Source organism: Salvelinus fontinalis, chromosome 2 (genome assembly GCF_029448725.1).
Source record: "Salvelinus fontinalis isolate EN_2023a chromosome 2, ASM2944872v1, whole genome shotgun sequence".
NCBI lineage: Eukaryota > Metazoa > Chordata > Actinopteri > Salmoniformes > Salmonidae > Salvelinus > Salvelinus fontinalis.
In genome coordinates, this window is record NC_074666.1 from 87,576,834 (window position 1) to 87,600,489 (window position 23,656).

At 41.7% G+C, this 23,656-nt stretch overlaps 3 protein-coding genes across 6 annotated transcripts in view; 2 read left to right on the top strand and 1 right to left on the bottom strand.

Annotated features, from left to right (window-relative positions):
• The window catches only part of LOC129867559 (uncharacterized), a 36,876-nt gene extending 36,319 nt beyond the window's left edge, over nt 1-557 (bottom strand). The window contains exon 1 of the mRNA XM_055941041.1: nt 270-557. Coding sequence (XP_055797016.1) covers nt 270-377 — 108 coding nt within the window. The 5' untranslated portion in view covers nt 378-557. The remainder of the gene's footprint in view (nt 1-269) is intronic.
• Nucleotides 558-624: 67 nt separating this feature from the next.
• Nucleotides 625-12,477, top strand: LOC129830628 (E3 ubiquitin-protein ligase MGRN1-like). Of its 3 annotated transcripts, XM_055893209.1 has the most exons (16): nt 625-967; nt 1,243-1,361; nt 1,597-1,685; nt 3,417-3,563; nt 4,232-4,349; nt 4,450-4,516; nt 4,705-4,748; nt 4,892-4,939; nt 5,165-5,233; nt 5,482-5,641; nt 5,891-6,000; nt 6,192-6,406; nt 7,140-7,297; nt 7,471-7,581; nt 8,233-8,278; nt 8,524-8,612. In XM_055893209.1, the coding sequence occupies exons 1-15, from the start codon at nt 880-882 to the stop codon at nt 8,271-8,273; spliced, it is 1,584 nt and encodes a 527-aa protein (XP_055749184.1). In that variant the 5' UTR covers nt 625-879; the 3' UTR covers nt 8,274-8,278; nt 8,524-8,612. The 3 variants fall into 3 exon arrangements, with proteins under 3 accessions (XP_055749184.1, XP_055749173.1, XP_055749188.1); XM_055893198.1 differs by lacking the exon at nt 8,233-8,278 and having other exon boundaries at nt 8,524-12,477; XM_055893213.1 differs by lacking the exon at nt 8,233-8,278 and having other exon boundaries at nt 630-718; nt 8,524-12,477.
• Nucleotides 12,478-15,453: 2,976 nt separating this feature from the next.
• Nucleotides 15,454-22,416, top strand: LOC129830673 (forkhead box protein J1-B-like). Of its 2 annotated transcripts, XM_055893284.1 has the most exons (3): nt 15,454-18,525; nt 18,726-19,310; nt 19,908-22,416. In XM_055893284.1, exons 2-3 carry the CDS (start codon nt 18,738-18,740, stop codon nt 20,745-20,747), a joined length of 1,413 nt encoding a protein of 470 aa, XP_055749259.1. In that variant the 5' UTR covers nt 15,454-18,525; nt 18,726-18,737; the 3' UTR covers nt 20,748-22,416. The 2 variants fall into 2 exon arrangements, with proteins under 2 accessions (XP_055749259.1, XP_055749251.1); XM_055893276.1 differs by having other exon boundaries at nt 15,454-19,310.
• The last annotated feature ends 1,240 nt before the right edge of the window (nt 22,417-23,656 follow it).

Genomic DNA, 23,656 nt, shown 5'->3' on the forward strand with positions numbered 1-23,656 from the left:
AATCGATATTATACTATCTCCTGTGAAAATGTTACATTGTGCCATTAGGCTGCTGAATACCATAGTTAGCTACATTTTCATTGCATAATAGCATTACCCTACTGGGGTGTTGTAAAGATAACCAGATTATTTTACAAATTATTGGCATTACTGAATTAATTATATGTATTTAATTCATGACTCCGAGAAACAGACACAGACTAATCTCTGTAACTGATCTATCTTCCATGCACCAAACTCAGACCATTGTCAAGAAAAGGTTCCCATACCTCGAACTGCCAATGTGCCGCTTGTAGAAGCTGTTTCGCTTGGTCTGCCGCGCATCCAGCAGTCAGGACGAACTGATTTATCATAACTTGGTGCTTTAGATCATCCATATTTGCAGAAGCGGGCTATTCTAAACCCTTCCTTTGGGTTGGTGCTCAGTCCTTGAGGTTATTCTCCCTTGCACTAGCCTTTCCTCTCATCGACCATGGAGACAGCACAGTCCGCAGTGAAAACCCAAATATTTACTGTATGAACTATGTTCAATGTCCTTTGATCGGCAGCACGAGAGCGCAAATCAGAGCGATGGGGAGTGGTGACAGAAAGAACTACAAGTCCCTAACACCATGTAGTTTGATGTATCACACATCAGAAGGCTTTTTGGCTTGAAACTTGTGTTTATTTTCTTTAGCGGACATCCAGTTATCCTTGGTTCTATCGTTATTCTTGACAGGTACACAATTGGATATATAAGTGGCTGTGTAATACCGAGGAAAGTCTAAAACTTGTTACAAAACGGTCCCTTGGACGATAAATACACTAGCGTAGGGGCTAGTAACGTTAGTAGTTAGCTAATTCTGTAGCTAATTAGCTAGCTAGCAACAACAAGGAAAGATGGGGTCGATTCTTAGCCGGAGAATCGCTGGCGTTGAGGATATTGATATCCAGGCGAATTCTGCATACAGATTTCCACCGAAATCGGGTAAATATAGCTATTGATTTGGATTGAAACGCTAAAACTCGAGCTATAGCTAACGTTAGCTAAACTGATATCATCAGCTCCCAACATTATAGGCCTAACGTTACATGTGAACGCTATTAATGGTTAATTGTATGATATTCAGTCGTGGTGAGATGTTTATTTGATGGGGCAGAGTTGTGCATCGGTGCCCTGATCTTGTCCTGATTAAAGATAGGCCTTCCATTATGATTTTATCCTGGTTCTAATCCAGTCACATACTTCTATTTTCTTTTAAGGGAATTACTTTGCCAGCCATTTTTTCATGGGAGGGGAGAAATTTGACACCCCCCATCCAGAGGGTTACCTATTTGGAGAAAACATGGATCTGAACTTCCTTGGAAATAGGCCTGTACAAGTAAGGACAAACAAGTTCGCTATACAATGGCAAAGGTTCTTAGCTATGTTAAGTTTTTCATCTTGCAAGCTGCTGACAGATAAGTAACATGTACAGCATATTAGTTGAAGTGGAAGTTCAGGAGTAGTCCTTGATTCACATCCCCCAGGCTATTGATTAGGCTAAAGCATTTGAAGTTTATCTGCATTTGGCTGTTCTTTTCTTAGACTAGTTGTCGTGTCTCACCTTTGCTTAGTTTCCGTACGTGACCCCGGCACCCCATGAGCCTGTGAAGACCCTGAGAAGTCTGGTCAATATCAGAAAGGACTCCCTGCGCTTGGTCAGGTGAGGAAAAACACCATCATATTCTACAGCAAGTAGTCTTCAGACTAACCTTTCCTCATTTATTTTTCTTAGTGGTTTTCATTTTCAAGTGATTCAGGGTCAAGAATCCTGGCTGATTGAGCTTAGCTTAACCTGTCTAGGACTGGTTCGCCAACAGCCAATGAAATTGCAGGGCGCCAAATTAAATCAACATAAATCTCATAAATCAATTTTCTCAAACATACAAGTATTAGACACCATTTTAAAGACAAAATTCTCGTTAATCCAACCACAGTGTCCGATTTCAAAAAAGCTTTTCGGTGAACGCAGAACATATCATTATGTTAGGTCAGCAACTAGTCACAGAAAGCATACAGCGATTTTCCAACCAAAGAGAGGAGTCACAAAAAGCAGAAATATTGATAAAATGAATCACTAACCTTTGATATTCTTCATCAATGACACTCCCGGGACAACATGTTACACAATACATGTATGTTTTGTTCGATCAAGTTCATATTTATATCCAAAAACCTCAGTTTACATTTGGCTTTGCCTCCAAAACATCCCGTGAATTTGCACAGAGCCACATCAAATCACAGAAATGCTCATAATAAACATTAATAAAAGATACAAGTGTTATTCACAGATTTAAAGATATACTTCTCCTTAATGCAACCGCTGTGTCAGATTTCAAAAAAACTTTACGGAAAAAGCACCCCATGCAATAATCTGAGTACAGCGCTCAGGGACAAAAACAAGCCAAACAGATATCTGCCATGTGTAGTCAACAGAAGTCGGAAATAGCATTATAAATATTCACTTACCTTTGATGATCTTCATCAGAATCCACTCCCAGGAATCCCAGTTCCACAATAAATGTTTGATTTGTTCGATAAAGTTCATAATTTATGTCCAAATGGCTCCTTTTTGTTCGCGCCTTGAGTTCACAAATCCAAATTCATGACGCACGAGCAGACAAAGTCAAAAGTTTCGTTACAGTCCGTAGAAACATGTCAAACGATGTATAGAATCAATCTTTAGGATGTTTTTATCATAAATCTTCAATAATGTTCCAACCAGAGAATTCCATTGTCTGTAGAAATGCAATGGAACTCAAGCTAACTCTCACGTGAACGCACATGGTCAGCTCGTGGCTCTCTGTCAGACCTCTGACTCAATCGCCTCACTCGGCCCCACTTCACAGTAGAAGCATCAGACAAGGTTCTATAGACTGTTGACATCTAGGGGAAGCCTTAGGAAGTGCAACATGACCCATATCCCACTGTATCTTCAATACGGAAGGAGTTGAAAAACGACCAAACTCTGATTTCCCACTTCCTGGTTGGATGTTTTCTCAGGTTTTTGCCTGCCATATGAGTTCTGTTATACTCACAGACATCATTCAAACAGTTTTAGAAACTTCAGAGTGTTTTCTATCCAAATTTACTAATAATATGCATATATTAGCAACTTGGACTGAGTAGCTGGCAGTTTACTCTGGGCACGCTTTTCATCCAAACGTGAAATTGCTGCCCTCTATCCATAACAAGTTAACATCTAATCACTGTACTTGTTTAGGCTTACGTTTCGTTTGATATTGACATGCTTTCATAAGTGTGGTGCATGAGCGATTTTTTTGTTGTTGTTGTTAACTTAATCATAGCTTCGGTTTCAAAGTTATGTCATTTTGAAATTGGCCACTTGAAAAAGCTAGCTTAACATTGTTTTGTTTATCTGCTTGACTACTAGGTACAAAGATGACACTGATGCTCCAGTAGATGAAGGAGGGAAGCCAAAGGTTCTGTATGGTGTGGAGTTCACATTTGACGCTGATGCTCGTGTGGCTATCACCCTGTATTGCCAAGCTTTTGAGGAATTCACCAATGGGATGGCAATGTATGTAAGAGTCTGATTCAGAAACCTTTTCATTTACATCATAGACTATGCTTAGCATCAATATGCTATTGAAGTCATTCACTAATTAGAAATACATATTTTATTCCACAGTCTCTTGCTCCCAAATATCTAACTAAATACAATCCAGCATTTTACATTTCTCATTTGAAATGAAATCCATGCCTTTTATCCGTTTCTGAAGATGTGCAGTGAAATTGATTTATTCACTTTAAAGACACATTGTATAAGAACATCTCATGATAGTGGCCAATATGGCCAATGTACAGCATAGCACGCCAGTCTCCAAAAAGCAGACTGGGAGATATACAATGGGTCCTTAGCAACCACCTGTTTCCATGGATACGCATGTCATCTGAAGAGGGAATTAATATAATAGTTTATGCTGAGGTCATTATGTGAGTGGATGGATGTGTTATTCTGCTTATTTTGCATGTTTTTTATTGAGATTTTCCATTGACAAATTTAAGAGGGACATTTCAGGAATTGATTTTAGTTAGGCCTAATGCTGTTTTTCATTATTTGTGATCGAAGAAAGAGCTTTCAACAAGAGATCTGAAAAAGAACATCTTATATTTCCAGTATACTAAATTAACTTTGATAGTTTTGTATTGATAAGATATTGACATCACTGTTTCTGTTCTGTGTAGGTACAACCCAAAGGGCCCAGCCCTGGTTTCTGAGACTGTACACTATAAGAGGGGTGTGAGCCAACATTTCTCCCTGCCTTCTTTCAAAATCGATTTCACCGACTGGAAGGAGGAGGATGTGAGTATATCTGGGCAGCAGCACTCAATCCTGTGGAGTGATGTCACCAGCTGACCGTTGATAAACTCATCTGTTGTCACCATTTATTTTATCTTTACAGCTGAACTTTGAGCTGGACCGGGGTGTTTTCCCCATGGTGATCCAAGCTGTGGTGGATGAAGGGGATGGTAGGTGGTCCAAACGGTTGACGCTGATGTTAATGTTCTTCGCTCCATATATATTTCAAGGCTGACCTAATAACGAACTTAGTTGGCAACTGTCTCTCCGCTGTACCACAATAGCAGGTGCTAGATTAGACATTCTGTATGCACAGAGTACAGTAATCCCTTATGAATTAGTGTTTGTCCTTTTCCAGATTGCTTGGGACATGCACATGTGCTGCTGGCAGCCTTTGAGAGAGTAAGTAACTCATTATGATGATTCAGTAGAAGAGGACAGTGTTTGATTTTGACTCAAATTTGCATCCCGCGTCTGATGTCATGAAGTTCTGTTTTAAACACATTATGAAATATGTGAAGTAAATACAATTTCTTCCTTTCAAGCATGTGGATGGCAGTTTCTCCGTCAAGCCTCTGAAGCAGAAGCAAATTGTAAGTTCACACAAGTTAATCCATGTCTTCTCTATTATATTAGTAGATTATTCAAAATAAAAAATGCCTGAATAACAGAAACATGTTCATTTACAACACGTACATTTGTTAGCATGTGTGCTTACTTCTTCTTTATCTCCTATGGGACATAAGGCTACAATGTGTTCCTCCCATCATTCTCTGTCCTTGGCCACGTGTTGTTACCATGTGTGCTCTCTGTTATAGGTGGATCGTGTGAGCTACCTGCTGCAGGAGATCTATGGAATTGAAAACAAAAACAACCAAGAGACCAAGGTTGTTATTCTAGAACTCACCTGGAACACTTTTTGTAGATGCATACAGTAGATTTATTTAACATGAATTTACAAAGGCTGTTGGAAAGCAGCACATTTTTACATTATAGAGGTGTAACCACACCTGAATCTTTCAGAAATGTAAACCAGAAATGTGGCTCATTATGCTGTAGGTTTTCAGACCGTTGGTTAGTCTATTTCTTTGTACATGTTCATCACTCAAACAAATGTTTTTTTGGTTCTCTGCAGCCGTCGGAGGATGAGAACAGTGACAACAGCAATGAGTGTGTTGTTTGTCTGTCAGATCTCCGAGACACCATCATCCTGCCCTGCAGACACCTGTGTCTCTGCAACTCCTGTGCTGACACCCTGCGTTACCAGGCCAACAACTGTCCTATCTGCAGACTGCGTAAGGAGCGACGCTAGTTTGTTTCAGATAGGCTTCCAACTGGGATGCCTTAGCTAATAGGAAATAGACCTGCCAGGCTGCCATGTCTCAGAGCTCAGCGAGAGAGACACCTAATAGACGTAGAGATGAATGCCCTGTGGGGACTGAGCTGATTTAAGGAAAATGCTGTGAAGTTGACATTTTAGTGACGATCCAGTCACATTTGACAGTGTGTAGTGTAACCAGTGTTTGGTCTCTTTCTCTCCCCAGCCTTCCGAGCCTTGCTGCAGATCAGAGCTGTGAGGAAGAAGCCTGGGCCGCTGTCCCCTGTCTCTTTCAGCCCTGTACTGGCTCAGACCATGGACCATGATGAGCACTCGGTACGGCGCACACGACCCAGGCATTTGTTGTTAATACACACATGACATCATTGGTGTCAAGGATTGTTTCTTATTCAACTTGTATTTAACGAAACTCAACTCCATCACTATGCAATTACAAAGCCTTTAATAAATGACTGTGAATGACTAGTGAAGATATGAGCAGTCTTTCTGTGTGTGCGTCTCTCCAGAGCTCAGACTCGGTTCCCCCAGGCTTTGAGCCCATCTCTCTGCTGGAGGCCCTGAACGGCCTACACTCTGTGTCCCCCTCCATCCCCCCCGCCCCCCTCTATGATGATATTAACTTCTCTGGGAGCCTGGTCGGGGAGGGCCGTCCGCTGGGCTCCCCAGAACACTCCGGTGACGGTGGCCTGCAGAAGGGCAAAGTCAGCAAGTCACCTGACAGGTAATCCTGGGACACAAGGGTAGTAACAAGCCCAGTTCACTTTCTCCTCCATCTGAGATGGACCATCTCCCTGAAGTGTACACTACACCCCCCCCTCATGGATTTAAAAAGAATGGACAGGTGAAAGGGAAGATGGTGGAACCTCCCTCCAGCGAATATTTAAACCAATCCAAAGCTTTGAAATCTTTTGAGGTAGGGTGAACTTTAGGAAGAAGGGGGAGAAACTGAAGTGGGCTAAAGTGTCCCAGTGCTGCTCTCTACAGTCCATCTGCCTGCTACTGTAATTTTTCACACCATTACCATTTGTTTTGAACAGTCTCTAACTTGGAGCAAATGCAATTTTGAATTATTCAGTTTTAGTATTGAGTTAATAGCCCTGACATATTAACTGCCCTGGATGGATTTGCTTGTTGACATTGGGTTTGACTCTGGATTGATTGCTCATCAGTTTGTGTAACGGCTGGCCCAGGGTCAGAATAAAGAGTGTCCGTATGTTGTGGTGAGCTGCTGCTAGAGGTCTTCTCCTGTATCCAGCACTGTGCTACAAACTGATTAGACGGCATGTCCTTGGCAATCCATCCAGTTGACATTGCTGAGCCTTGCCAACCTGCAGAAAAATAATTACTAGGACAACAGTACAGAGTGCAGTCTGTTTATTATAAAGCTTCACGTCGGTTGTAAATGTTTTTTTGTTTATCAATGTCACCTCATTGTAAGTGTTTGACCCCCGCAGCACCCTGAGGTCGCCCTCATCACCCATCCAAGAGGAGGATGAGGAGAAGCTGTCTGAAATGTCGGACACCCAGCCTCACACACTGCTCTCCAGCAGCCCTGCTCCCACCGAGGCCACTGCAGCCGAAGATGTACCGGAGTCCATCTCCCCAGATGATGGTGAGTTCTGTCATGCTCTGAATGCACGTAGTTAGCGGTCCAGTCTACATCAAGTTTGGGTAGGTGACCCCTCCAAATAATGGCTTGAATTACCATTGCAAACCAGTGTAAGGACATTTAGGTCTTGTTGCATGTTGTGACCTTGTCTCTCCCTCCTGTCGTGGGTGGTCCAGAGGACAGGCTGCACTCTGGAGGAGAGAGACAGATCCTTCAGGACTACAGCAGTGAACACAGCAGCCTGACCAAAACAGAGAGTGACCCGCCGGGGGACTTGTCTCTGCCAGGTAAGCTAATAATAACACAAGGCCCAGGCCCGTGCGTATCTGTGCACGTGTGCATGATTGTGTATGTTTGTCTGGATATTAAAGATATTCTCTGGTTCTTTTGTATATTCTTTAGGCAGTAGTTCTGAAAGTAGCGCCCAAGAGCCAAAAGTGTCCCCAGAAAATTGCGTACTATGTCACATATGTACAGATATGTGCACCATGTCTCTCTCTCTCGCTCTACTGTGTGCGTGTTCCTAGCTGTCACTCCCTTGGCAGGCTGAAGATCATTGGCTGAAACTTTAATTGCTAGGAGGCTGGCCCACGTGGGGGTCAATGGAGGGAAAATGGCACTGCACAGCTTCCAGAAAACAGGGATTTCTTGGCTAGTTCTGCTCATAGATTATGCATGAACTACACATTAACACATCAGAAACGGGAGGTTTAAAAAAAAATACTTACTAGTTGCCAAAGTACCAGAGCATGTCTTTAATGCTCAAACCAATTGTAAACATACATTTTTCATTGCACGTATAACACCTTTTGGCTCTTTTTCTCTTTATTCTCCCGGGCTTTCAGTCCCCCAGCTTTGCATCTAACCCGTGTGCTGTTTGTTCTTCTCTGTTTCCTTACTCCCTGCCCTGTCCCTTTACCTGGCCTTGCTATGGCCAGCTCTAGGTCCTGATGCCTGCTCTATTGGTATGGACGAATAAATGTGGTATGTAGGACTTCTCTGTCCTGTCTTCACCTATCTGTTTTTCTGTTACGTTGCTTCAGAGAAACCGATCCCTCGCAATCTGTCAGATTCAGGACAGTTGGTTAATAATCTGCTGCAGGTTGTAACTCTGTTTATCATGCAAATTGACAGCAAGTTTGTATTGATAAGTATGCAACTGTTTAGATTTATTTCACCGGAGTAAGAGATCCTCTTGTTTAATTGGATCATGCTCCTTGTGTCCACAGGGTCATCAGAGTCAACAGAGAGCCTGAAGAGTCAGAGTACCAACTGCTCCAGCCAGCCCCTCCTGTGTCCCCCCAGCAGCCTTCACATGGAGGATGAGCAACTTGACCCCTAACCTCTGGGCCCAACGGTTCTCCCTCTCTGGCTGAGTCCCAATTCACTTTCTCGCATGGATTTAACAATGGTGGAAACTCCCTCCAGTCAATAATTACACCAATCCAATGCTTTTAAATCCATGACGGGGAGTGTGAAAGTGCACATTTAGACTGAAGGATGAAACATTGGGATTTAGCCATGGTCTCCTCCCAAGCCCATCCCTCCCCCATGATCCAGTCCCCTTGGGCCTTGTAGAAGACCACTCTCCTACTTTGGTCACCGATTCATGCCATAACTGGCATTGATTCAAAATTTGGTTGTGGTGGTCACTGCAAGGATTTACTAAAACCATACTATACCTTAACTAAAAAAACAACAAGTCCTTCATTAGATTGCTTTACATACAGTTGAAGTCGGAAGTTTACATACACCTTGGCCAAATACATTTAAACACATTTTTTTCACAATTTCTGACATTTAATCCCAGTAAAAATTCCCTGTTTTAGGTCAGTTAGGATCACCACTTTATTTTGAGAATGTGAAATGTCAGAATAATAGTAGAGCGATTTATTTCAGCTTTTATTTCTTTCATCACATTCCCAGTGGGTCAGAAGTTTACATACACTTAATTAGCATTTGGTAGCATTGCCTTTTAAATTGTTTAACTTGTTTAACTCAAACGTTTTGGGTAGCCTTCCACAAGCTTCCCACAATAAGTTGGGTGAATTTTGGCCCATTCCTCCTGACAGAGCTGGTGTAACTGAGTCAGTTTGTTGGCATCCTTGCTCGCACACGCTTTTTCAGTTCTGCCTACAGATTTTCTATAGCATTGAGGTCAGAGCTTTGTGGTGGCCACTCCAATACCTTGTCTTTGTTGTCCTTAAGCCATTTTGCCACGACTTTGGAAGTATGCTTGGGGTCATTATCCATTTGGAAGACCCATTTGCGACCAAGCTTTAACTTCCTGACTGATGTCTTGAGATGTTGCTTCAAAATATCCACATAATTTTCCTCCCTCATGATGCCATCTATTTTGTGAAGTGCACCAGTCCCTCTTGCAACAAAGCACCCCCACACATGATGCTGTCACCCCATGCTTCATGGTTGGGATGGTGTTCTTTGGCTTGCAAGCCTCCACCTTTTTCCTCCAAACATAACGATGGTCATTATGGCCATTTCTCCAAAAAGTATGATCTTTGTCCCCATGTGCAGTTGCAAACTGTAGTCTGGCTTTTTTATGGCGGTTTTGGAGCAGTGGCTTCTTCCTTGCTGAACGGCCTTTCAGGTTATGTCGATTATTGGACTCACTTTACTGTGGAAATGGATATTTTTGTAGCTGTTTCCTCCAGCATCTTCACAAGGTCTTTTGCTGTTGTTCTGGGATTGATTTGCACTTTTCGCACCAAATTATGTTCATCTCTAGGAGACAGAACGCGTCTCCTTCCTGAGCGGTATGACGACTGCGTGGTCCCATGGTGTTTGTTCTTGCGTACTATTGTTTGTACAGATGAACATGGTACCTTCAGGCGTTTGGAAATTGTTCCCAAGGATGAACCAGACTTGTGGAGGTCTACAATTCTTTTTCTGAGGTCTTGGCTGATTTCTTTTGATTTTCCCATGATGTCAAGCAAAGAGCCACTGAGTTTGAAGGTAGGCCTTGAAATACATCCACAGGTACACCTCCAATTGACTCAAATTATGTCAATTAGCCTATTGGAAGCTTCTAAAGCCATGACATCATTTTCTGGAATTTTCCAAGCTGTTTAAAGGCACAGTCAACTTAGTGTATGTAGACTTCTGAGCCACTGGAATTGTGATACAGTGAAATAATCTGTAAACAATTATAGGAAAAATGACTTGTGTCATGCACAAAGTAGATGTCCTAACCGTCTTGCCAAAACCTATAGTTTATTAACAAGAAATGTGTGGAGTGGTTGAAACACTTAGGTTGGAGTCATTAAAACTCGTTTATGTAAACTTCTGACTTCAACTGTACATTTAGGAGTATGCAATTGTTTGTCCATTCTGGATGGGGTTGTAGTGCAGTGGCGGACATTGCATGATTCCAGTGGTTGAATATGACTACCATCATATGGTGGTACTAGAAGCACACTCACTTTCAGTTTACTCTAATCAAATTACTGCTTGACACTAATTGTTTTAGAGAGCATTAATACCATTCCTGTTGTATTCATCTAAACTAATAACCTTTTTAACATTTTATTTCTTGGTGCTTGTATGATATGAAACGTTTTGGAAAGGAAACTTGAAACATTTCGGTGGACATTTGACATGATTAAACATGACAATTTAATGGTGTCGTTTTTAAAGGTTCTGAGGATTCATTCATTTTACTTTGTGAAATGGTGAATTCCTATGTCATAGCAAGTCAAATTGAGGCATTTCATTTCAAGTTGTCTTCGACGTAAATATCTACATTTGTTCGTTTTTATACTGAATTATGTGATGTCTTATATATTTTACCTGTACTAGACAATTATGTAGGTTAATTTGCAAAATTGTATATTTGTGTATTGTAGAAGAAAATCTGTGGATTCAAATAAGGAGATTAGTAGATACAGCTACATGCACAGTATCTCAAATTTAGCTGATAGATTTTTAGTGACGGTCCAGCTTTACACCTTAACAGCTGAACACAAAGAAAGATAGAGCCTGCAACAAGCCAATACGCTATGCTGACTGTATAGCACAAACTGTGTTATTTGTAGATGTGGCATATTTCTGTAGTTATATTGTGGCTTGTCATCCTGGCATAGTCATTGCCTTGTTCACGTTCTATGACTTGCAGTGTCTGACTTCCCTGTAGATGTAGCGCCATACATATAGATCTATGTGCCTTCAACTAAACACATATGGCTGCTGCTTGTTGCATTTTTGGTGTTCTTGTGATGAAACTGTTTCAGGATATACAGCTGTATGAGCCTGTAGTCTAGGAGGTTTTTATTCCCATTGGCTGATATACAGAGCTGTAAAGGTATGACATTTCTTTGCATCTTCAATGGTTCGTTAAATATTTTTAAGGAAACCTAATTGTTATTAAACCATTATTAAAACCAACTGTTCAGCGATTACAATTATGTTAAATCCATATATTGATACATTTCATCTATAAAAAGTAAGTACATTATGATTAGACTTGGTTGTTATATGGTCTGTATTGTGTGTTTGTGTGTGTTCTAATTTTTTCCCCAGGAGGAATAAACTAAATGCTTCTTAACCATTTTACTTATGCAATATCTTGAGACATTGCATCTTTAACATTAGGTTATCTTTCGCTTGTGAGTTTTTTTGTAGAGGGGTGTAAAACTATCCAAACTGCTTTGGATTAATACTGTTCATGTCATGTGTCTTTGACTAACGATGTGCCATGTTAACTTTGATGATACACTTGTGCCTTGTTTCTGTTTCTCACTAGTATTGACCTGGTATCCAGGACATCACCACATTTAGTGATTCATAACTCTATCAATATTTGTCTGTCCCTGTGTACAGATGTAGGATCTTCATTTGCTCAATCTTCTGTTACTGAGAATATGCAAACTGTTACAGGAAATGCAAACTTGTAGTGTATTCAAGGTTTAAAAAGGCTTCTAAAGTTTGTAATTTCCACTTTAAAATATCAGACTTGATTTGCCCTAACGAAAAATGTATCAAACCCTACAAAAATGTCAATTTATTATAATTTATTATAGTCCGACATATCATTTAAATTCCCTGTTGCTGCATGATTATTTTCCTGCTGTAGCGAACTGTCTCAAATTAAGATCCTACATGTGTAGCCTACAGCCGCATGTGAATAACAATTAAATAAATGTAATGTTGAACACTTCTGTTTTTAACTGCATGTCTCATGCTTGACTTCCATTGATATGTGAGAACCATTTAGAGTGAATTCGTGAAAAGTGGGACACTTTGCATTTCCATCTTCTGTAACCTCTTTCGACATCTATCCAACCTATTAGCCCAACACGATACATTTTTGAAATCCTCCAGCTTTTTCCTAATCACATAACACTACGGTTGATTTCATATTCACAGGAGGCATGACCATATTTTCAGTTCGCATTTGGTCGACTATGATACCATTATAGTCCTAATTGTACTTCACACGACGATTCAATTTTGTGTGATTAGGAAACATTTGAGGATTTCAGAAATGTAGCATGTTGGTCCAATATGTTGTATAGATGTCTGAAGAGGTTACAGAAGATGAAAACGCAAAACGTGTCCCGCTTTCTGAATTCACTCAAATAACAGTACTACAAGACATAATTAAAAGGATATAGTACTACAAGAACCAGAGCCTAACCTAAATACAGGTGGTCCCTAATGTAAACTGGTTATCTTTCCTCCATTAGAAAAGCCTACTCCATTCTGTTCTACTTTAGCTAGCTATGGTTGGTAATGCGGGACAACAACAAAAATGACAATTACAAAATTGAAGGATAATTTTGGCAACTTTATGTATTTTGATGCACCAGTACATAGTATTCACATTTACACCAACATTTGACACAGTACATTATGTATGAAAGTTGTATAACCTTAACAACAAAACAGAAAAGCTACGTCACTGATTTTAGCGTGTGCTTCCCGAGGTGAGCTTCCTATTTGAAGCTTTCTCTGCCCCTCACTGATGTCACCAATTAAGTGGTGATTTTGATCAGGCTTTTAGTAACAATAGTTTAGATGTTCTCTTGTCAGACCAGGAAATAAAGGCATCAGGATTAATCTGTCCCAGTTTATATCATGTCCAACTTTTTCACAAGTCTCTTCTTATTGGTGTGCTTTAGTTGTGGCTTCTTTGCACACAGCAATTCGGCCATGAAGGCCTGATTCACGCGGTCTCCTCTGGACAGTTGATGTTGAGATGTGTCTGTTACTTGAGCTCTGTGAAGCGGCAGGTAGCCTAGTGGTTAGCGTGTTGGGCAAGTAACTTAAAAAGGTTGCTGGATCGAATCCCTGAGCTGACAAGGTAAAAAGCTGTCGTTCTGCTGCTGAACAAGGCAGTTAACCCACTGTTCCCCTGTAGGCTGTCATTGTAAATAAGAATTTGTTATTTACTGACTTGCCTTGTTAAATATAAAAAGCATTTATTTATGCTGCAATTTACAAGGCTGGTAACTCTAATGAACTTATCCTCTGCAGCAGAGGTACCTCTAGGTCTTCCTTTCCTGTGGCGGGCCTCATGAGAGCAAGTTTCATCATAACGCTTTATAGATTTTGCGACTGCACTTGGAGAAACTTTCAAAGTTCTTGAAATTTTCCGCATGGACTGACCTTTATGTCTTAGAGTAATGATGTACTGTTGTTTTTCTTTGCTTATTTGAGCTGTTCCTGCCTTAATATGGACTTGGTCTTTTACCAAATAGGGCTATATTCTGTATACCAATCCTACCATGTCACAACAAAACTGATTGGCTCAAACACATTAAAAAGGAAATAAATTCCACAAATTAACTTAAGGCACACCTGTTAATTGAAATGCATTCCAGGTGACTACCTCATGAAGCTGGTTGAGAGAATACCAAGCGTTTGCAAAGCTGTCATCGAGGCAAAAGGTGGCTACTTTGAAGAATCTCAAATATAAAATATATTTTGATTTATTTAACCCTTTTTTGGTTACTACATGATTTCATATGTGTTATTTCTTAGTTTTTATGTCTTTACTATTATTCTACAATTTATTTTATTTTTTAATATTTCACCTTTATTTAACTAGGTAGGCAGGTTGAGAACAAGTTCTCATTTACAACTGTGACCTGGCCAAGATAAAGCAAAGCAGTGTGACAAAAACAACCACACAGAGTTACACATGGGATAAACAAACATACAGTCAAAAACACAATAGAAACATCTATATACAGTTTGTGCAAATGTAGTAAGATTAGGAAGGTAAGGCAATAAATAGGCCATAGTTGCGAAATGATTACAATTTAGCATTAACACTGGAGTGATGTTTAGCATTAACACTGGAGTGCAGATGATGATGTGCAAGTAGAGATACTGGGGTGCAAAAGAGCAAAAATAAATAATTTGGGGAATGAGGTAGTTGGGTGGGCTATTTACAGATGGGCCGTGTACAGGTGCAGTGATCGGTAAACTGCTCTGACAGCTGATGCTTAAAGTTAGTGAGGGAGATATAAGTCTCCAGCTTCAGTGATTTTTGCAATTCGTTCTAGTCATTGGCAGCAGAGAACTGTAAGGAAAGGCGACCAAAGGAAGTGTTGGCTTTGGGGATGACCAGTGAAATATACCTGCTTTAGCACGTGCTACGGGTGGGTGTTGCTATGGTGACCAGTGAGCTGAGATAAGGCGGGGCTTTACCTAGCAAAGACTTATAGATGACCTGGAGCCAGTGGGTTTGGCGACGAATATGAAGCGAGGGCCAGCCAACTAGAGCATACAGGTCGCAGTGGTGGGTAGTATATGGGGCTTTGGTGACAAAACGGATTGCACTGTGATAGACTACATCTAATTTGCTGAGTAGAGTGTTGGTAGCTATTTTGTAAATGACATCGCCGAAGGCAAGGATCGGTAGGATAGTCCGTTTTACGAGGGTATGTTTGGCAGCATGAGTGAAGGTGTCTTTCTTGCGAAATAGGAAGCCAATTCTAGATTTAATTTTGGATTGGAGATGCTTAATGTGAGTCTGGAAGGAGAGTTTACAGTCTAACCAGACACCTAGGTATTTGTAGTTGTACACATATTTTAAGTCAGAACCGTCCAGAGTAGTGATGCTAGTCGGGCGGGTGGGTGCGGGCACCGATCGGTTGAAAAGCATGCATTTAGTTTTACTAGCATTTAAAAGCAGTTGGAGGCCACGGAAGGAGTGTTGTATGGCATTGAAGCTCGTCTGGAGGTTTGTTAACACAGTGTCCAAAGAAGGGCCAGAAGTATACAGAATGGTGTCGTCTGCATAGAGGTGGATTAGAGAATCACCAGCAGCAAGAGCGACATCACTGATATATACAGAGAAAAGAGTCGGCCTGAGAATTGAACCCTGTGGCACCCCCATAGAGACTGCCAGAGGTCCGGACAACAGGCTCTCCAATTTGACACACTGAACTCTATCTGAGAAGTAGTTGGTGAACCAGGCGAGGCAGTCATTTGAGAAACCAAGGCTGTTGATGTAACGGATGTGAAATGGCTAGCTAGTTAGCGGGTACGCGCTAGTAGCATTTCAATCAGTTACGTCACTTGCTCTGAGACTTTAAGTAGGGTTGCCCCTTGCTCTGCAAGGGCCGCGGCCTTTGTGGAGCGATGGGTAACGATGCTTCGTGGGCGACCGTTGTTGATGTGTGCAGAAGGTCCCAGGTTCGCGCCCGTGTCGGGGCGAGGGGACGACGTAAAGTTATACTGTTACATTGAGTCTGCCGATAAGAATGCGGTGATTGACAGAGTCAAAAGACTTGGCCAGTTCGATGAAGACGGCTGCTCAGTACTGTCTTTTATCGATGGCGGTTATGATATCGTTTAGGACCTTGAGTCTGGCTGAGGTGCACCCATGACCAGCTCGGAAACCAGATTGCATAGCGGAAAAGGTACGGTGGGATTCGAAATGGTCGGTGATCTGTTTATTAACTTGGCTTTCGAAGACTTTAGAAGGGCAGGACAGGATGGATATAGGTCTATGTAGAATGTAGAAACTAGTAAAAAATAATGAAAAACCCATGAATGAGTAGGTGTCCAAACTTTTGACTGGACCTGAATATACAAAAGTATCTGAACCACCCTTCAAATTAATGGATTTGGCTATTTCAGCCACACTCGTTTCTGACAGGTGTATAAAATCGAGCACACAGCCGTGCAATCTCAATAGAAACTGGCAGTAGAATAGCCTTACTGAAGAGCTCAGTGACTTTCAACATGGCACCGTCATAGGGTTCCATCTTTCCAACAAGTCAGTTAGTCAAATTTCTGCCCTGCTAGAGCTGCCCCGGTCAACTGTAAGTGTTGTTATTGTGAAGTGGAAACATCTAGGAGCAACAATGGCTCAGCCGCGAAGTGGTAGGCCACACAAGCTCACAGGACGGGAATGCCAAGTGCTGAAGCGTGTAGCTCGTAAAAATCGTCTGCCCAAGGTTGCAACACTCACTACTGAGTTCCAAACAGCCTCTGGAAGCAACATCAGCACAATAACTGTTTGTCCCGAGCAGCCGCACACAAGCCTAAGATCACCATGCGCAATGCCAAGCATCAGCTGAAGTGATGTAAAGCTTGCCACCATTGGACTCTGGAGCAGTGGAAACATGTTCTCTGGAGGGATGAATCACGCTTCACCATCTAGCAGTCTGACGCATGAATCTGGGTTTGGCGGATGCCAGGAGAACGCTACCTGCCCTAATGCATAGTGCCGACTGTAAAGTTTGGTGGAGGAGGAATAATGGTCTGGGGCTGTTTTTCATGATTAAGGCTAGGCCACTTAGTTCCAGTGAAGGTAAATATTAATGCTACCGCATACAATGATATTCTATACAATTCTGTGCTTCCAACTTTGTGGCAACAGTTTGGGGAAGCCCCTTTCCTGTTTCAGAAAGACAATGCCCCTGTCCACAAAGCAAGGTCAATACAGAAATAGTTTATTGAGATCGGTGTGTAAGAACTTGACTGGCCTGCACAGAGCCCTGACCTCAAACCCATCGAACACCTTTGGGAGGAATTGGAACATCGACTGCGAGCCAGGTCAAAAAATGATGGATAGAGGACTATTTTTGGCCAATTTTGATGGCGATGAAATATAACACATTTTAGTGCGTCCTCCGGACATCGTTTGAAGACCGAATGCGCGAATGCGGTCCGCGGGGCAAAATGAGTTTGACACCCTGAGTTAGAAAGACAGTTTGTGAGCCTGTGTCCCAGACTCCCAGGATCAGAGAAAGAGTGACTGTGATGGAGTTTTCTACAATGATCATATTCATTTTAACGGAATCATAGTTTCCCTGTCAGCTGGGTATACCTACTGATTAAATAATGGGTATAGCAAATACGAGAACCTAACATCGACAATAACCAGTAGATGTCGCTAATAGATCATGTCAAAGACAGAATTACCCAATTTCATCACAGAGCCAGTATGTTCGCAATGTCTACTACACACAATGTCATTAACTGTAACATTTATGTCTTCAATGTCTATAAAACGAGGAATTAATCAAAAGTAAATTCAAATATCGACCATGTGTAGGTAAAGTAACATCACAGTTGTAAAACATTTAACTCCAAAGGTGGCTGTTTTACAATTAACTAAGGATGTATTCATTATCTGCAATTATTCAGGATACAGTTTAAATATTATGTATCATTAACTGTCCAGTAGCCTACAGAAGACCCTTAGTAACCAAACTGCACTTCCGTTTTTAAATCAAAACTCATCCTTCTTACAATTCATGAATGCACAACGTATTCAATGACAGTCAGAAGCCAATTTATTTCTGATTAATAAGGTAAAAAATATTACATAGAATATTCAGTGTAATTACATTCTGTTTGTTTTCACTGATTTAACACATTTTTCCTATATATGCACTCATACAGTGAGCCGTAGAAATAAAGGTGAAACCTGTAAATCACGGAGCCAATCAGCGACCTGCAATTTGTTTAGGGCTATTAAAACTCAAGGCGGTCTTTTCTGTCTTTCCCTCAGTATGTTCTGATCGGTCTCTCCGCCGTTATGGGATTATTATCACACATCGACAGGATCTGAATGAATGTGGAAACATAAAGGCTACTTTTGCAAATGAAGTCTTGGGTTTACATGTTTAGATAGCAGTTCCTCTCAAAGCCATCTGTACAGACATCGCAATAACGTGTAAGAGGTTTGGGTACCATATGAGAACAGTGGAGCTGATCACTCAAGCTGTACTGCGGAGTACACCAAGACCAAGGTAATTGTACTGCTTTTGCTAATACTTCTTCATGAATGAATGGCCACTGTTCTTTTATTTTTATGAGTTTATAATGCAGTATTTTATATTGTAAATTCAAAGTCAGCTGAGTGAGATCACACCAATATGTAAAGGATTCACAGGAATGACAGCCAGCAAGAAATGTAATACAGTAATCCTTTGTGGGAATTTATTAACAGGGACACTTTACAATGCCAGTACTACCAAGTCAGGAGATTGCCACCAGATTCAAGGAGAAATGGATGAAGCTTCACCCAGAAGACCAAGACAATGTGAATGGTTCAGTGCACCTGGATGACAGTCTCACCAGCCTCCAATGGCTCCAGGACTTCACCATAGTCAGTGGGAGTCTAGAAAGCCTACCGGGCTCCACTTGCCAGCCGTACCAGCTGCCTCAGCCCAGCCACCTGCACCCTCAGGGCTCCGACTCCCCCTCCAGTCCACCTGCTGGGGACACTGCAGCCTCCGGCATGCCTCAGAGTGCAGGCAGCCCCATCACCTCCAGTGCCTCAGCCAACAGGACTAGTTACTACTCCCTTCACCCGACAGTGACCAACAACCACCACCAGATCACTGTGCCAGGCAAGTCCCTGGAGGACGTAGACTTCAAGACCAACCACGAGGTGAAGCCTCCCTACTCTTACGCCACACTGATCTGCATGGCCATGCAGGCCGGCAAGAAGAACAAGATCACACTGTCTGCTATCTATCACTGGATCACAGAGAACTTCTGCTACTACAGACATGCTGAGACCAGCTGGCAGGTTAGTGACTCAGTCTGTCTTCTACATTATTGATCAAACCATGAGAGAGGTACACAACACAGGGGGAGAGAGATGTGTGGGCGATTGGATGCAACTAATCCCTCAGAGATACAGTATTTATTTTGATGTTGTATGGAAAATAAGTTCTAGGCCTATCGTGGTTATATTTGTTCATCACTGACGTAATCGTGGGTTATTTGTTGTTTGATTTTTGGGGGGAAATAAGTAGAAGGTGCTCAACCAACGTGAACAGAGGTGCAACCTAAAAATGGGTAGACATCATTGGACAGGAAAAGACAGGAAAACGCTCACCATTCAAAATGTGTAGTTTTATTAGACAAGTTTAAATGATTGACGTTGTTTGATTTTCTTGGAATCTCTGTGATGGGGACTATATGATTCAGGAGTATAATGAACTTAAATTGTTATTACCTTGTCCTGACGATGCACATTTGACATGTTATAACCAATGATTTACATGTACACGTCATTAGTTATAACATTATGACGATCCAGCAACAAATGACAGAGAATCTTTAGTAAGACTACTATCAGTTAGCTCATCTTTTCATGAACCCCATTCTATTCTCTCCTCAGAACTCTATCCGTCATAACCTGTCACTCAACAAGTGCTTCATGAAGGTTCCCAGGCAGAAGAATGAACCAGGAAAAGGGGGATTCTGGCAGATTGACCCTCAGTACGCAGACATGTTTGTCAATGGAGTCTTCAAGCGCAGGCGGATTCCAGCCATCCATTTCAACACCCAGAGACACAGCAAAACCCAAGGATCATCCCGTAACCGAAAAACCCAGGAGTACCACCAGCATTTCCCCCAGGCCCACTACACAGTGTCCCACAGAGGGGCAGGTGCTGGGAACAGACGCAAACTTAGTGGCACAAAGTGGGAGACAGTCCATAAGTCACCACTGTTGACACCGGATCTCATGGAACCAGAGGCACCGAAGGGTGAACTCGACTGGGCCATGGTGTTTGACGATGTTCTGAATGGGAGCAGCAATAACTTTGAGGATCTAGACATTAACCTAGCTCTGAACTCCCTGGGCTGTAAGGTGGAGCTCTCCCAGCAGGATCAAGGCCGGGGCTGGCACCTGGGGAGGTGGTGCAGTGGAGGGGCTGACCGGGACCACCAGCAGGCCTGCAGGTACATGGAGGTGACCACCATGGGCTGCTACAGCATGGAGGAGATCCAGCAGCACTTCAACCCGACTGGGCTGCAGCAGCCGCTCCCTTTGGCGGTCCAACCACAGCACTTTGAGGAGCTGACACTGTTCCCTGATGAGCAGCAGAGGCACCCCTGGGAGGAGCTGAAAGAGGAGGTGCAGGCAGTGCCTATCACCCTGGACCATAGTCTCAGCTTCTGTGAAGGCTTCTTCACGGAGATGCAGCCATGGGGGACAGCAGAGTCTTATATGTGACACCCTCACCCAGCACCAGCCCCAATACTGAACAAGCACTGCAGCAGGAGGCCAGAGGACCTATAGACTACTGTTTTGCTACATTAGCAGTATGGATTCATTCAGAGAAACATATGGTAATTGATTTTTTTTTTTTTATCTGAGTCACATTTACTGTGTTTTTTATGTGCATTTTATATTTGCTTTTTGATTGTTTGCATCTATGAAATAAACATGCTGCTTTCATTGTAGCATTGAATGTCTGTTATAGAACAAAATCAATCTATCCTAATTAGCAACCACTTCATTCCAAAAATCTATACACTAAAATCTATACACCAGTCAATAGTTTTAGAACACCTACTCATTCAAAGGTTTTTCTTTATTTTTCGCTATTTTCTACACTGTAGAATAATAGTAAAGACATCAAAACTATGAAATAACACATATGGAATCATGTAGTAACCAAAAAAGTGTTCAACAAATCAAAATATATTTTACATTTTAAATTCTTCAAATAGCCACCCTTTGCCTTGATGGCAGATTTGCACACTCTTGGCATTCTCTCAACCAGCTTCATGAGGTAGTCACCTGGAATGCATTTCAATTAACAGGCGTGCCTTCTTAAAAGTTAATTTGTGGAATTTCTTTCCTTCTTAATGCGTTTGAGCCAATCAGTTGTGTTGTGACAAGGTAAGGGTGGTATACAGAAGATAGCCCTATTTGATAAAAGACCAAGTCCATATTATGGCAAGAACAGCTCAAATAAGCAAAGAGAAATGACAGTCCATCATTACTTTAAGACATGAAGATCAGTCAATCTGGAAAATGTCAAGAACTTTGAAAGTTTCTTCAAGTGCAGTAGCAAAAACCATCAAGCGCTATGATGAAACTGGCTCTCATGAGGACCACCACAGGAATGGAAGACCTAGAGTTACCTCTGGTGCAGAGGATAAGTTCATTAGAGTTACCAGCCTCGGAAATTGCAGCCCAAATAAATGCTTCACAGAGTTCAAGTAACAGACACATCTCAACATCAACTGTTCAGAGGAGACTGTGTGAATCAGGCCTTCATGCACGAATTGCTGCAAAGAAACCACCACTAAAGGACACCAATAAGAACCAACTTGCTTGGGCCAAGAAACATGAGCAATGGACATTAGACAAGTGGAAATTTGATATTTTACACACACATGAAGGATAAACAATAATTTCTGATGAAAAAACAAACAAGCGTTTTGGAACTCTTCACATATTAATCTAATTTCATAATCAGTGTTTTGTGGGCAATCAGATCAGACATAATGCAAGAGAGAGTTGTGCCGGGACAGTTTTCTGGCTGTCCAACCGGCTGCATTGTGCTCTGAAAGTCTTCAACTGTAAAACTTTATGATGATTTTTTATATTCTTTCCATTAGTAGATATTCTAAAAAGGGCTCAGGATGACCTAACATTAGTATAGCCATGGTTGTAAGGGTATGTTATGTACATGATGTTTTATGTATGATTCAAGTAATACAGTTAAAATACGAAAATACTGAATAACTTTTTCAGCATAGATGGTCATTTCTTTGGCAGTAAGTTTATCTAAACGTACATGTGATGAATGGGGTGATGAATTATTGAATTATTCATTAAAAGGCTGTAAATAATGCATCAATTAAATAAATACAGTGGACTTAAAAATAAATGCTTTCGTGATGTAGTTTCTATGATCTTCCTTGGGATAGGAAAAAGATGGAACAGAGTAAATAGGTGTTAACTTGTGGAATAGACACCGGCTGGAATAGGTTTTAACCAATCAGCATTCAGTATTAGACCCACCCGTTGTATACATCTCATTATAAACTGGGTGGTTCGAGCCCTGAATGCTGATTGGTTGACAGCGCTGGTATATCAGACCGTAAACCACAGGTAGGACAAAATATATATTTCTACTGCTCTAATTATGTTGGTAACCAGTTTATAATAGCAATAAGACAACTCGGGGGTTTGTGGTATATGGCCAATATACCACGGCTAAGGGCTGTATCCAGACACCCCACGTTGTGTCACGCATAAGAACAGCCCTTAGCCGTGGAATATTGGCCATATACCACACCCCCTCGTGCCTTATTGCTTAACTATACTCTATTATCTATTGTTAATGTATGTAGACAGACAGATAGGACAAGTACATTTACAACTCTTCTACCCTACCAGGAATGAACTGTCCTATCCCTATCCCCTACCTACACCCTCTCACCATACACCACTGAAACGTTGTCTTATGAGGACCAGCCTGCCTAAGCCCCAGTCACTCAGTGCATTCTGAAATGGATGGTACAAAACAAAGCACTTCACTCAGCAGGGCAGATGAACACACTTCCATCTCTGCAAGATGAAACGTTGCTTTCAGATCCCTCGAGGAGTTGTTTATTTATCAGCCTTTCCTAACAAATCCAAATTCCATTTCCAGAGGAGGATCCATTAGCAATAGAGTGTGATGAGGTATAGTAGCAGTGCTCATTCAATTTCACTCATGGCGGAGAAGTTCTTCCAGGATAAAAATAATCATTTGGTGATGTGGGCGTGTGCGTGTGACCCGTTCTGAACACTTCCCTCCTTCTCTTGCCCCATGTTATAATGAAGATAACCTCTTTGTCTTTCATAACAGAAAAAAGTACATATTTCCCTCAGGCAAGTCTGAGCTTGTCGAAGCTTTATAAGATGGCCAGACCCACTGGACTAATAACCATGGTGCAACTTGGTCTGTCTGTGTAAGTCTAATGTTTATGTAATGGTCACCCTGAACATGAGCAGCCCAGAGGCAGGTGTTAAGGAAGAGTGTCAGGTCAGGTGGAGGTAGTGGAGCAGGTCTGGGCATGCAGGGGCCATTGTGTTATTATGCAATTCTGAGTACCGGTAAACATAAACCAGTTGGATGTGTA